This window comes from Artemia franciscana, chromosome 7 (assembly GCF_032884065.1).
Source record: "Artemia franciscana chromosome 7, ASM3288406v1, whole genome shotgun sequence".
Taxonomy (NCBI): Eukaryota; Metazoa; Arthropoda; class Branchiopoda; order Anostraca; family Artemiidae; genus Artemia; species Artemia franciscana.
In genome coordinates, this window is record NC_088869.1 from 16,500,448 (window position 1) to 16,515,377 (window position 14,930).

Consider the following 14,930-nt stretch of genomic DNA (forward strand, 5'->3'; position numbering starts at 1 on the left):
AAAACTTGTTTTTTATATGATAATATAAAGAGCTCCAACGTTCAATTATTTGTCCATTAGAGAAAAGAAGATATAACGGAATTTTGAAAGAAACAAAGTTTTTAATTATCTTGAGAAAAAAAGAAAATAATACCTAAAATGTAGATCTATTCAGCCTATTTCGTTTGATACTCAGGCCTATCCCATGAATCTAGGATGTTTACGGATAAACAGTTCCCACGTAAGATCTGAATTTTAAATGCCAGTTAAGACGGAAATTACCTGGTTCTGCTGCAAGTCTTGACTTACTTAGTTGACTTAAAACTCTTGCTCAGCTACGCCACTTGCGTAGAGGGAGACAGATGTCACCACCGTTAGTTGCCTCTACACTGTTCTGTCCTGGAAGAGGGCTGGAGCTTCATTGGGTTGATGTTCCTGTTAGTGAGACAACCGTGGATGACGTTCGCCCATCTTGTGCGTGTCTACCTCTTTTGCGTTTCCAGGTGTTTATAGTTGGATCGAAGTCGAAGATGAGTCGAGGAAGCATTTGAGTGAGCAGGTGAAGTAGATGACCGGACCAGCGCAGCAAGCGAGACTTGAGAGCCACTCAGATAGAGGTGGGAATTTAAAACACCGGAGGATCTCCCAAGTTCTGTACCCTGTTAAACCATCTAATGCGCTCGATTTGTGGAAGTGTTTCGCCTGGACAGCATCTACCTTCATCATTTGCGTCTGAGGTGTGGGTCAAGTCTCTGGCGAGTACAGCCTAACGCTGGCTATAGAGGCACTGTAAATTACAGGCAAGTTATTAGTACAGATAGGTAAGTATTTCGTTTGATAGGATAGGTTATAATTATGAATTGGGCAAAAATTTACCCAAACGCTTTTGAATTGCATCCGATTTTTATGTAAAGATCTTTGACGTTACACCCAAGGTTGTAAACTAGGCTATTAAATCCAAGTTTTTCTTTTCTTTTTTAAGGATCAAATGCCGTGATAGAACTATCACCTGGTGACATTCAATTACTTATGGTGGGCATAAACGATAGCTATGAAGAAAATCAGACAATCACGCTTAATATTCTTAGTACTTGCGTAATGGTCGAAGATGGTACTAATCTTGTTGACATGATTAAGGTTAGTTTTCCAGGGTATTATAATTGTAGACGTGCGATTTGTTTCCAGTGCTTTCACCATCGCTGAATTATCTGTGTTTTTCCCTAAAGGGAATTGGGTTCTCTGAAGTCTCAACAAAATTAGCGCTCGTAAGTGCACGAATGTTAAGATGAAATACAAATAAATAATTTTTGGAGAGATTCCAGAGTTCTCGACTTTCTTTTGGAGTAACCTCAGACAATCATAGATGGAGTGTGTATTTCAGAAACTCAAACTGTATTGCGAAATGTCATCTATCTACCCCTGGGTTTTCTTGGTAAGCAATATATGGGGCACTTGAAGTATATGTTATGATTATTCAAAATATCGGATGATCATTAAAAGAACAGAATCCCCTTACAAAACAATAAGAATGAAATATAATAAGAGAAAGAATTTTAAGATTAATTGTAAGAAATTAATGCCAAATAATTAACTAAGTATAAAAGGAGTCATAGTTAAAATTATGAAAGTAACACAGAATAATAAAAATCATCCTACCTAGTTTTAATTAGCGCTTAATGTTGTCGATGTTGTAAATAATTTTTCAGTACAATTCTTGAATTCAAATTAGATATAATAAGGCTTATCCGCTGATTAAATAAGACTGAGTTTTTGTATCTTCAAATATTGAAGGTCCTTGTGCTCAATATCACTGTCTAAGTCTCTTGTTTTTGGGTGTTGGTATGGACTATTGTTATCCATTGCAGATTATATTATTATGGAATGACGTGAATATTATCAGGTATTATGGGATATCATGTCGCCCATATTTTAGGGTTATAAGTCCTAACTATTTTGTCAGAAGTATACTACTGGAAATAAATTCTAGTGATTCCTAGTACGGACGAATATCAATTTCTTTGAAACTAATTGATGCCTTAGCTGGATTTTATTTCGGTGGCAAGTTATCCCAACTAATATATTTCGACTCGGAGAACTCATGATGAGTATTACTTAATTCTGAATTTCTCATGTTACCCTGCCACTTGTTAATGATCAGTAGGTGACGAAGAGGCATGTATGTGTCCATGAATTTGCTTCGGGGCCAACCTGGGTAAAATGCCAAGAAAAAACAGTCGAATTATTATGAAAGCTATTGGAGATTATGTGAAAAATTGTAAAACTCTGAGCTGCCAGGGGATGAGAGTGACCTCTCCCTGGGATGAGATTAATCTGGGTTATATTTTGCTACAATTACTGGTAAAATCTTTCAAGAAAATGGATCCAGGAGTTTTAAAAAACCTTAAAACTAAGACTAGATGAGTAAAGTTGGTCAAACCTTGTGACTGGAAACCAAGGGTTGACATAGAGTAGATTATCATTACGAACTAGGAAAAAGGACTAAGAATAAATTTTTAACGCCTTTTTTTTGTAGATAAATAGTATCTTTTTATTTGTTTTTATTAGTTTTGTTATTATTAGTTTTTATTTTTCATAGTTTTTTATTTGTTTTTATTTTGTTTTGTGCTTGTTATGGAATTTGTTCATTCTTCAACATGACAAATGTTTATTGCTATAAGATTCTTCTTGTATAAGTGGATTTTTATTTCAAAATAACTGAAATAGCGGAAGGTCTCGGACCAATTTTTAGTTGTGCTATGGTGAAGGGGTTCAGTCATGCTGATTAATAGTTTTTGATAACAGCTCGACATAATACCGTGACATGTGGAATTCTGGGTATTAGGCGGATATATTCCAGCGATTCTTTGGAATATTGAAAATGATTGTCTATGTAATAGCTTAAACTTAGTAAAAGGAAACATGTCACCCTTGTTTTGTTTACACATTTTCCCCTAGTGCCCTTTCTCATTGGTTAAATAGATTAGAAGTCGCCCAATCATCCTTTAAGGTCATTTTATAGTACCTGGACCTTTCATGACATCAAATCAAAGTTCCAAGGTAGTCATTTAAATAAATATAAAGTAACAGCCCCACAATATGTTTTCAACGTTTACATGACGCGCCACTGTTGAGCCAATGATAAAAAATCACATGACCAAGGCTTGCTGCAATAGTATTTAGGTTTGATTGGTGCGTTAAGGGCCAAGCACCTGCCAACGTTCAACCTCCTTTATATAGACGTCCCACCCTTCTTTCGAATTTTCGTGATTCTGAGGTGATCCTTTAATCCTTAAACTCACTTTTCATCTGTAGTACGTTGCATCCTGTTGAATTTGAAATCATGTCAGGGTTGATAATGTATAGCTTATGGCCCTAGGGCGGGAGCCCCCTTCGTTTTTCTAACCTCGTCAATACCGACATCTTTGACTTCCTTCAAATTAGGATCATTCAGGGACTACAGTTTTCTGAGAGTTAGAGGTAGAATTATTGCAGGAAGAAGCTTCCAATATCGGGTATTTTACGCCTAATATAACTTTTAACCAATAAATTAATAAGAGGGTTGGACAAATTGCACTTTAATGTAAGGATACAAGCACTTTATGCCCTCCCTCCCCCCGAAAAAATTAGCTTGTGAACATAACGTTATAAAAAAAATGTTTGTATCAATTGTATTTCGTTTTAAATTAGTAATTGTTTCGTTGTTATCCTTCGTTTAAAGTTGTAGTGCCCTTGGTCAATGTTTCTTGAAAATTTGTCTATCTTTGCATAAAAGGAATTAATGTTTGGCAGTGATCCTACGTTTTTACGAGTAAAATTAATTAAAGTTTGCTTAGAATCCTAGTGCGTGTTTTCCGAAAAGATATTCTTTGAATGCTATATTAGTGCTTAATTTGGCATAGATTTCTATTCTTAGAAATTCTGAGTTTTTATTAATATGCTCTTTTTCTTGAAGTGCTGATACGACCTGAATGGCTCTGAGAACTTTAATTTGGATTTTAGAGAATTTAGGTCGTTTTGAATTTTGAGAATTGATTGTAACATAAACACTTGACCAACTCTGAGAATAAAGTTTTAAAAGAAAGACCATTAGGTTGTCCGATTCATGAGATTTTAAACGGTTAAAAGTGAATGCGCAGTTTTATATTAAAACATGAAGGAAGAAAAAAACCGAACTGGGTAGCCACGACAAACTAAAGGTAGAACAATCTTAAAATGAAGAACAAAACAACAGGTCTACGGCCACTAGAAGGAAAAGAAAAGATTTAATAAACGACGGCTATTCCGCCTGTATGAAACTCGACTTGTTCATCGCTAAATAGAGAAGAAACTAATAGAAAAGGAAATATAAAATCTTGAAGAATCTGTAAAATCGAAAATTAAAATGCACAAAATATAATCTAAAAACAATGAAAAATAAGAAACAAACCTATTTGTATATTCAATTAAACATATATTAGTTTGTTTCTTATTTTTCTATTCTTTTTAGTTTTAGATTTTTTTTTGTACTGTTTAGACTATTTGGATTTTATCTTTCCTCTTTTAATTAATTTCTTCTATATCGAACACTAAAGACGCCTAGTTTTGTAGAGACAAAATATCCATCCTTCAGTTCATCTTTTCCCTTCCTTCTACTGGCTGTAGACCTGTTGTTTTCTTCTTCATCTTGATACTTCTATTTATATTCTAATTTAGTTTTTAACTGTTTAAAACTCTATCATGCTTTTGTTAGCTTGTTCAAATTGTGCTTGTTCGAGTTATCAAAAAGATTGGTTACAGAGGTGAAGGTGAGCACTGATAGAAGTGCTTATTAAAACACGCTTTTATTACAAAGTGGACATTCTGGTTTCTTTTTAGTGAAGCTATTTATTTGAAATTCAAATCTGCATCCTGGATTTTCCATTTCATATATTTTTGTATTATAATCTATTCATTTGTTTTGTTTATAAAATTTGGTCTTTATTGTTTTTGTTTTAATTGTTTAAAAAAATTCCTAAATGAAGATTTATGTCTTAAATGAAAAACTTAAATAAAAAAAACAAAATAAGTAAACACATAAGCAAAAATGAAATATATAAATAATATATAAAAAAAATAATTAAAGAGTATAATAAAACAGAATAAATAATGAATAAGTTAAATAAAAAAATATAGTTTTTCTTATCACCTACAGTTTTGGCGTATTGAATATGTAAACATTGGGGTTATGAACAAAAAAAAATTAAGTATACTAATTATTATTTTTAAGGAATAATATTTGTATCACATTTGAAGTTTCTCCCTTCAGCATGATAGGAGGTTGTCTTATTATTCTAAGAAATGACAAATTTTCATTATGCTTGCTTTTAACCTTTTCAAAAATAATTTTGGTATTTATTTTAGTTAAATAGTGTTTGGTATAATTTTTTGTGTGCGATTAAACCAAATGTTTCCCAACTTCTATAGATTACGGGCATTATACATTATTTGGTATTGTGAACCGACTGCTGTTGAAAAATAATTCAACAATTCAATAAATCACCAAACCTTTTTATGTAGCCTTGAGCTGTATCAAGAGAATAGGGTAGGGGACTAGGATGCAGCTGAACTGGAATTGACTTTGAAGGTTCAATAAATAGAAAATTTGTTTATTTAATAGATTAAAAAAAAATTTATTTTTGAGTCTTGCTCAGAAGAGGGATTAAAAGGGTGCAAGTTTTTTTTTTTTTATTGAATAGTGCGTTGACTTAAAGAAGGAAAACTAACGTCATTTTAACCAGTCACGGCTCCTTGTTTTCTAGAATGACTCCAGTAACCTCTATGAAAAAGCCTTCGGCGATATTGTGAGCATTCGGCCACCTACAACACTTGCAGGGACAACTCTCTTGCGGTTGCTTGTTAGGAAAGGATGCTATCCGTAAGGTTTTCATCTTTTTTTGCATTGTACTGAGCGTGTCATGGTTCCATTGATGGCTGAAATTAGTAAGGAGAGAACCACGGCCTATAGTAGTTGGAAATTAAATGGCTCATTTTGAACGAATATTATAAAAAAAGAAGCTTTCCAGATGAACAATGGTCAATCTTTTTAGAATTTTTAATTGTAAAGTGGGCAGAAGAAAGACTGGATGCTCGAAATTATGTTGGAGTATAAGAAATAATATAAATCTTTGAGGATCCGTTGGTTTTGAATTAACATCAAGTAGTTGTGGGCATCAAGCCATGGCTAATTGTAGAAAAAACCAAGACAGATAGTCCGATTGAGTGGAAGGCAAATCTGGCATAATCCCTTATTAGGATTGCATAAAAATAATGGCAGTTTCTTTGTTAATAGATAATAGATATTTGGAAGGAAAAAAGAGGAATATCCGAATATGATTATATTGCAGTGAAGTCCCGACCAATGCATCAGTTTCAATTCGGCAGTACTGCAAAGTGTTTGTAGTGCAGTCATTTAATATTGCAGTTCATTTATTTATTTAAAATAAATATACAGCAATAACAAGAAAGGTATCGCCTTACAGCACCCTTACTCAGGCTTAGTCTAAATAAAGGGAAATGAGAAATAAATGTTTATCCCTCCCCCTTTCTAAAGTTATCTGAAGTTTCATCGAGGGTTTGACGCTTTGGGTATTGCAATGAACTCTTTATGGTATTTTCTTTTTATCAAATCACCGTATATTTATAGTGTTGTTTGGTTCTTTTAACTTTTTATTTTAAATGGTGTTTCTGTTAATTCACTATGACACTATAGATTGGGAGCTTCCGATTGAGACTAATTGGATCGTTTGTTCCACTGATGAATTTTCTCGCTCAAATTCAGTTTTGTAAGTGATTATAAAACTTTACTAGAGGAGTGTCTGGTTTATAATGATTATAGTGCAAAGGGTAAACCGAAGACTGGCAGGATCATACAAGATACTAGGGCATAAAGGAGTGCTGCTATTAATGTTGAAAGTAAAGATCACCATCTAGTATTGTCTAGGGCTAATTTAAAGCTAAAATTTGGGAAGGATAACTACCTCCCGGGAAGTTATGACTCTGATAGACTCCAAGATGAGAATTTTGAAAGAAAATTTCCAAGAACAGTTGAATACTAAACTGAAGAGTTTAAAATTTGACAATGTTTAAGATGGATTGAATCGTTTTAGGAAAATAATTTCTGAAGTTGCTCCTGGTGTCTTAGTGAAGAGAGTTATGACAGTTAGTTTGACAACCTGGATGCACTGAAAATCTTTTGATTTAGTTTTATAAAAGTAGTAATAGTATTAGTAGTACTAGTACTGGTAGCACTAAGTAGTACTAGTAGTGGTAGCAGTACTGGTAGAAACTGTTCTTAATATATTGCTGATGCACCTTTTTGACAACTTTCATGCACGTACTATGTTTTGATTTAGTTCAACTTTCTCCTCATAACTCCCCGAAATTGTCACCTTGCTAGCCTTAGTCTTAGTAGTTATAATAGTAGTACGCACTTGTCGCCTTTTGGCCTGTTGAACATCCCCCTCATATGCCCTTTGACCTAATATGTTCTTTTGACAACTTGTATGCACGTAGTAAGTTTTAATTTCGTTGAAAATACCCTAAACATTCCCTGCAATTTCCACCTTAATACCTATAAACCTAGTAGTTAGTGGTATTAGTAGCAACGGTATTAGTAATAGTAGTAACTATAGCAGTAGAAGTAGTAGCAGTAGCATGCATGTAGTGCTTTTTGGTTAGCTCAATATCCCCCTTGACATCCCCTCTAAGTTTCGACTTGATACTATAGGCTGTTGTCACCTTAATACCAGTAGCCTTAGTAGTAGTCGCAGCATTTGTAGCACAGTGCACAAATGGCCTTTTTGTCGATTTTGTATCTCCCTAATGATTCCCTAAAAGTTCCAACTTTTTGCCCTATGCGGTTCCTGATATACGCCCTGTTGATATGTTGCATGCACATCGTTCGTTTTGATTTAGTTCAACAATGTCCTCAACATCCCCTGAAAGTTTCACCTTAATACCCTTCATCTTTTTGAACTCCGAGGGTCAAATATTCCCCCTTTTCCTAATAAATACTATATGTAAACAATGGGCGAATTGCAAAGCGGTACAATCCTTGCCCCAAGGGCTGTGAGGGGGGGGGGGAGTTGTCCTTGCCATCCCTAGAGCCATAGTTATTGGACCTTTCAACTATACTGAACAAAATGACCATCTTGAAATTTTTAACGGATGTCTTTGGGCAAATAAGGGTCGTGCGGGTATGCTTGCCCTCCAATCACTTTCGACTTTTAAAATGAGCTATACAACAGTCAGTTTCCGATTGAATGAGCTCCCTCCGAAATTTTTATGGCAACTCCCTTGGTGAAAAAAAAAATAGATAGAGCCGACTTCGCTCTTTATTTAGGTCATGTAATTAATTTGTTAAACAACTTTTAAGTCATTGAAGTACCAAGAACATCAAAATAAAACACTTTTTGCCCCCATCTTGGGTCTGTTCATACCTTAAAACCGCGGTTTTGTAAGATTTTTTCTTTTGGGGTGTTTAAAATTATGAAGTTCAAATAGTACTATCACATTTCTGTCGGTGATGCTGCGTTAAACCTTGAAAATGTTTAAGAAAAACTTTAGCTAAAATCAAGCCTATGAAAATTCTTAGGCTAAATCTGCTAAATTAGCTAAATTTGACAACCTTTTTGTCTGTAAAAATACAAACGTTAAAACTCTGTTCACTCTCGAAGACAACTGCACTCTCAAAGGAAATCTTATACCTTCTTAAGGTTGCTATACGGTTGCTTAAGTTCGGTGCTATACGTTTTTACCTTAGTTTTTGCTGATTTTTCATCCATGTTTATTGTTTTAAATTTGAAAACCCGTTGCCACCAAAACTGCTTAACTCCATATGCATTTTTTTCCTATTTAGAATCGTATTTGCGATTTTTTTCTAATTTTGAAGATATGTTTTTTAGTTTCTTTTCCACCCATACAGCAATGTTTGTTCTGTTTTGTTTAGTTTCCAGGGGGTGCCAAAAAACAATTTTATTTTGCTTCCTACGGGTAGGGTTCTTGATTCCCCCCCCGAACTGTTTGTCTGACTCGTAAAAACTTAATGCGTTTTTTGAAGTTAATTTTTTGTAACTCCCCCCCCCCGGAAACGAAATTCTAGTATACCTTTTGAATTACCTTGGCCGAAAACCCTATACAGGGAACTTACAATACATTGGCTTGAACAACAAGGAAAAACCACTGGCTTGAAAAACAAGGAAATGCGATATTTGAAAATTCACAATTATGTCAGAGACTCTAACATGTTCCTGCGTTTAAGGCAGGGTCAAAAGTTAATTACCCCTCCCCCCCCCTACCGCAGAAAATCCGCTGACGTCTTTCTTAATAGCTGGTGTTAAACTTTTATGTTTAGGGACACAGTATCACCATACGTTTGGTACCATTTTGGCACCATTTTGTTTTGGTGGAGTCTCTACTTAACCAAAAAAATTTTGTTTCGACAGTTCTTGGTACTTTGAAGACTCTGTTCCTAAACATTGGCTGTCTTTTTCTGTTACGTCCCGAAATCGTTCATAGGATATGACTATAATTGCAATAAAGTAAGAACAAAACAAAGCTTTCCCTAAGCAGTAGAACGAAACAAAAGTTCTGCCAGAATTTAAGATATAGCCGTTACAGAATAAAAAGGTTACAGACTGGTGCACCGGTAAGGGAAAAGAACTCAAGAAACCATTTGTTCTAATTAAACTTTGATTACTACTGGAATGGTTTCATTTTATCAACTCCTAGTTTGAATTAAAAGTTTTCTCAAATTTCTGGGCATAAAAAAACTGTTACTAAAGTAATGGTCTTAATAAGTAATGGTATAATGATTTAAAGATTTTAGATATGTCCGTTTAATCAAAGATATCTGGTTTTAATTCCTATTTTGGTTCTTCAGGTCCCAGATGAAGAAATCTTCATCTGGCGATATGTGCGTACTACTATTGCTACTACTTCTAATAATATAACATCTACTACTACTATTACAACTACTAAGGTTAGGGTAGTAAGGTGACAATTTCAGGGGATGTTGAGGGGAAAGTTGAACTAAATCAAAACACACTATGTGCATGAAAGTTGTAAAAAAAGGCGCATCAGCAATATCTTCAAACCATCTTCAAACCAAATTTCAGTCTTGTGGGTTAGTAGAAAGTTTTTTTGTACTGACTCCAAAATTACGAGTTGTTTTTATATTTATTATACCATAGCCTACACCGGTGAGTAGAAACTCTAGGTCACATCGTTCACGTCACATAATTCGGTCACATCGTTAATAGTTTTATTTTTACACCTAGTATGTGTGTCTTTCTGTATTTACTTATTTGACTGAACTTGCCTGATACTAAATTATGTTGCTTTGGTGTTTGACCAATTAGGGCTTATTTTTCCCAAATACATATATTTATTTGCTTATTTATATATATTTAACAAAAGTTTTAGCTATATACATTTTAATTAGTGGAATAATATTTTATTTTATTTTTTACTGACTCTAAATATGTAACTTTTATTAACTCCGGGCATCCAGTTAGAAACAAATGACATCTGAATGTCATTCAGATATGTTATATGTTTATAACATATATGTATATAACATATGTTTATAACAATATATTATATGTTTAAGAAGAAAGACTCTTAAAAATCTCTTTTTATGTATTTTTTAAGGGATAACAGCAACTGTATAGCTCTTGTAACTATAATAAATATTGGTATGCGTTATTTTGAAACTTGAAGCCCCTATCGGTAACATCTCTCTTATCCTAAAATTTTGAGCGATCAAATATTTTATAGTTTCATTTTAGACCAAAAGAGATCAAATAGCACCTGGGGAATATTGCTGTCCAAACAAAGCTTATTTAGTTAAACTATTTCAATGTCAATATTTTAAAACACAATTAGATTTTCTAACTTGCTAAGACGTGCGGGAGGGTTGGGGGAGGGGCTCAGCTCTGTTTCTCTGAAAATTTTCAGAACCTGACTGTTCTCTCCATGATTAATTATATTTTTATATAACCCGCCTGTTTATGCTTTTATCGTATCCCCCTCTCACTTCTGCTTTCGTCTGCCTGCCAGCTTTATTGTAGAATTTTTAGATTCAATAATTTACTTGTTGAGTTGAGTTGTCTATGTTATAGTTGAGTTTTCTGTTGACATCGTTTAAATAATGCAAATTGGTTTTAGAAAAAATGAAAATATTCTTTGTGGGCTCAAAAGTAAGAATTTATTGGCGTGAGGATGGACAACGGGCCTGTGTTTTCCCTTCCTCATATGTGCGTGTCTGATTTAATAAAATTACATTTTTCATAAAACGAAGGAGATTGTTATACTAATAAACTAGCAAAAAAAAAACGATTGTGTATTGCGTCGTTTACTGTGGGTAATGTTCCTGAAAACTTCATGGTGAAATTGTCGTTGATCACTATATTCTGGAATTTCTAAACTTGTCGAGCATTGTGTCTATTTAAAACGACAAAGCTTATGCTATTTCAAAAAAATAAATACATAACTTTTCCGCCTGGCTAATGATGAATGCTCATACAGAAGCCACATCAATAACATGTTCAATCATGACCCCCCCCCCAAACAGCCTTCGTGGACGGTTGAGACTTAGGTCAAGCTGATTAAGTCAAGCCTAACTAGTTTTATGGTTAACGTAGTACGGGACTTGTAAACAACCCAAACACAAATACTTCGACCGACAAAAAGTGTAGTGTTCTGAATAGTATATGTACACGTTAAAAAATTCACGTATTGCAGATTCCCAGTTTAAATTAACCTACTGTTCTTCATCAATCTCGGTATTTAGACTCCAACGATGGTAACATACCTGAATATTAACCTTTTTCGTCCATAATGTGGAGCGTGTAAAGCCTTTGATATGGCTCTCTCAGCAAAGATTCCAATTTCTGTGGCATAATATCCTTTCTCTAGTACGAGTTCATATAACTTTGAAAAAGCTTTTTCAGTTCTACTAAATGGCTCAGGCACATGTTTTCTAAAAGTTTTTTCTTTAGGGGGGACAACTTAAAACCCAAGAAAAACCGCTAAAAAAGGTCAATTACCCGAAAATATGATAAACTGTGGGTGAAATTTTTAGAATCTTTAGATTTCCTCAGAGTATTACCTGACCCCCTCCCCCTCACACGCACACTTCTGTATATAGGCTTGGAATGATTTATAGCCGATGCTCAAGAATAATTTTGCTAAATACCTGGCAAGATGGGGAGATATTGAAAACGAAGATCAGGTATAGTTGAGGCCACAAAAAAAAAAAGATAAAAAGATAGAAATCCTCCTAAGCCATTTCTGGGGCAGAGGGTGTCGAGTCGACATTTCAGTTGCTGGGTGTTTTTTACAGGGACAAGTAGTAAGCTTGTCACCAAACCTTGCTGTGGCGGGGATCGAACCCTGGTGTGTATTGGCAAGCAGAGAATTTAATCCGCTCTGCTACAACAGGGGCTATAAAAGGATGCTTAGTATGTTTAAGTTTCTTGGGAGGCTAATAAGGTAGAAGTTAAACAGAGTAAAATTGATAGGGTTTGCTTGTTTGTTACCAACAATAGGCTTGAGCATTTGACAAGTTTTACTTTTAATAGTTTTAGTAACTTTGTTTATGCTAGTATTTTTGATAGAAATTACTAATTGTTCGTTTATACGTTACCTTTGGAAAACGGAACAACTTAATTGATCTTAGTTGACAACCCAAATTTGTAATGCTAGAATCAGATTAAGTGCTCAAATTCTAAAAATCGCTTCCTTATTTTAAATTTTAAAAAAGACAAGAAAAAATTAAAATACAATATATTTTATTTAAAAAGGTGCTAAATATACTATAGGAACTTATTACCGCTTTTTAATAGCACACGTGGCAGTGGCACATTTGAATACTGTCCAATGAAGGTTCACACAACTCGTTTCCCCAACTGACTAGAATATCACTTGTTTTAAATACATTGAAAATGGACTTATGTCTATAAGAATTTTTTCCAAGGATGTCAAATTTCATCATTCACTCTGATTTATTTTATAAATCTTTAAACACCTTATATATAGAGCTTAGGTGATTTTTTTTTTAAGCATTTGAATCGAATTCACTGGTGTCGCTCCATTGTCTGTTAATGGATTATCACGTCATTAAGGTCAAGTATGTGAGCTCTTCTTCCCAGCTCAATGGGCAAACAAACACAACCGATTGAAACTTCAGTCGGTACAACTTCACCAGTACTTGGATAATATGTCTCTGCTTTCATTTTTAACTGCGTGCAATGTCTGCCGTGACCACATGAGTTGCACGTTTTCTTGCACACCATTTCAACTAACTTCCTTGGTACTCGGTCTGGGTCTTCATTGACAACAAATGAAAATGGGCATGATGCCAGGTCACCGATATGACTTCTTGGATGATAGTATTTGTTTGCACACTCATGTTGGTGAGGTGTGCTCCTCGTCATTCTCCCTTTCTGCCGCAAGATTCTATTACCAGGTACTAAACCATGACTGTAATATCCGCTTTCAATTGGTAGTCGTGAATAAATGTTCGGATTATTGCGCAATATACTCAATTGGCCTCTGTTTAATCCAGAATATTGAGGGGTTGCTGCAGCTGTAGCTGCAAGAACAACTTTGATTATAACTTGTAATGGAAACATATTATTTGACATTGTAAATCTCAAATTCAAACTGGTGGAACATGAATGTTTTCCAAGTTTTATATGAGCAGATCACGTTAAAGAGGCGGACCTTTTTAAATTAGATTTGATTGGTCAATGTTTAAAATAGAATTTCAAGAATCGTTTAGTTTTAATTCATAGAATACCTATAATTTAAGTTTCAATTCTGCATAAATAGAATTTGGTATTGTTTTACCTGGAATTGTCATTGATTAACTTTAAGCGTTATTCCAGAAAAAGAATTGGATGTTCATTTCTGAAGAATAGCTTTTGTTCTGAAGTGTGATTGTTGGCATGGTACGAAATTGTGTGATTCTCATTCCTAATAAATTTGTCCATCTGGGTCTGAAACAGAGAAGGTTTTAGGGGGGAGACAGAGGGTCACTTTCCCATGGCTTAAAAATTTGGGCACTGAATCTCAAATAAATTATCTAGCAGTTATAATCGTTTTGTAATGATATTTCTTTTAAAAAAAAGCATAGGGTTCAGTTGACAAAATTTTATTAATAAACGACATTTTTGTTACAATTTTGCATGCAAATTTTTTGGGAGAAAAGAGGGGGGGATCAAGAATTTTCCCCAGGTGGAAAGAGAGGGCAGAACCGACGCTGGTCCTAACGGTGCCTTTTTAAAGTTACAAGATTTAAATTTCCAGTATGAGTCATGAGTCACTTCATTTTTTAGTCTGTAAGACGACAAGGGGGTTCAAGAAAGGGATTAAAAATTCCAAAATCATCTCATTAACACACTAATTTTCCAAGTTTGCTTTGGTGCTTAAGCGGTTTATTGCTTTAGTGTCATATGACAATCAAGTCCCTCATATTTCTCTGGTCAATAGTGCTTTCGATGAATATAAAACTATCAATTTATTCATACTATTTTATTTGCATCTTATAAGAATTATTTCAGATTGGTTTTTATTGTTTTTGCTAAATTTTGGTCTTTTGATGAAAAAAAGCAATTAACCTTGGTAATCCTGGGCTATTGTAGGTATAAGACTGGATGTCTAGTACTATTATTCTACAATTTTGTGGACCTCACGCCCACCCTCTCTAGCTGCAACTATAATGAGATATTTATCATTCCTTCTCTATGTATGCATTTTAAAGTAGATTTAAAAATTCATTAGTATATTAGATACATTCCATAAATTTTTTGTAGGATGGGTTGGTAGTTTCCTCGTGGTGAAAGTCTGCATATTGTTATTGGTGAAACATCTAGTTTTTGAAAACATGGTCATTCAAAATTACAAATTTTCATGGGACTAAATTAAAATTT

General features: G+C 34.2%; 1 protein-coding gene across 1 annotated transcript in view; it reads left to right on the forward strand.

Annotated features, from left to right (window-relative positions):
* LOC136028906 (tRNA (32-2'-O)-methyltransferase regulator THADA-like) overlaps positions 1 to 14,930 on the forward strand; it is a 190,001-nt gene that overhangs the window by 122,690 nt on the left and 52,381 nt on the right. Inside the window, exons 13-14 of the mRNA XM_065706865.1 lie at positions 962 to 1,116; positions 5,757 to 5,872. Of these exons, the coding sequence (XP_065562937.1) occupies positions 962 to 1,116; positions 5,757 to 5,872 (271 nt within the window). The remainder of the gene's footprint in view (positions 1 to 961; positions 1,117 to 5,756; positions 5,873 to 14,930) is intronic.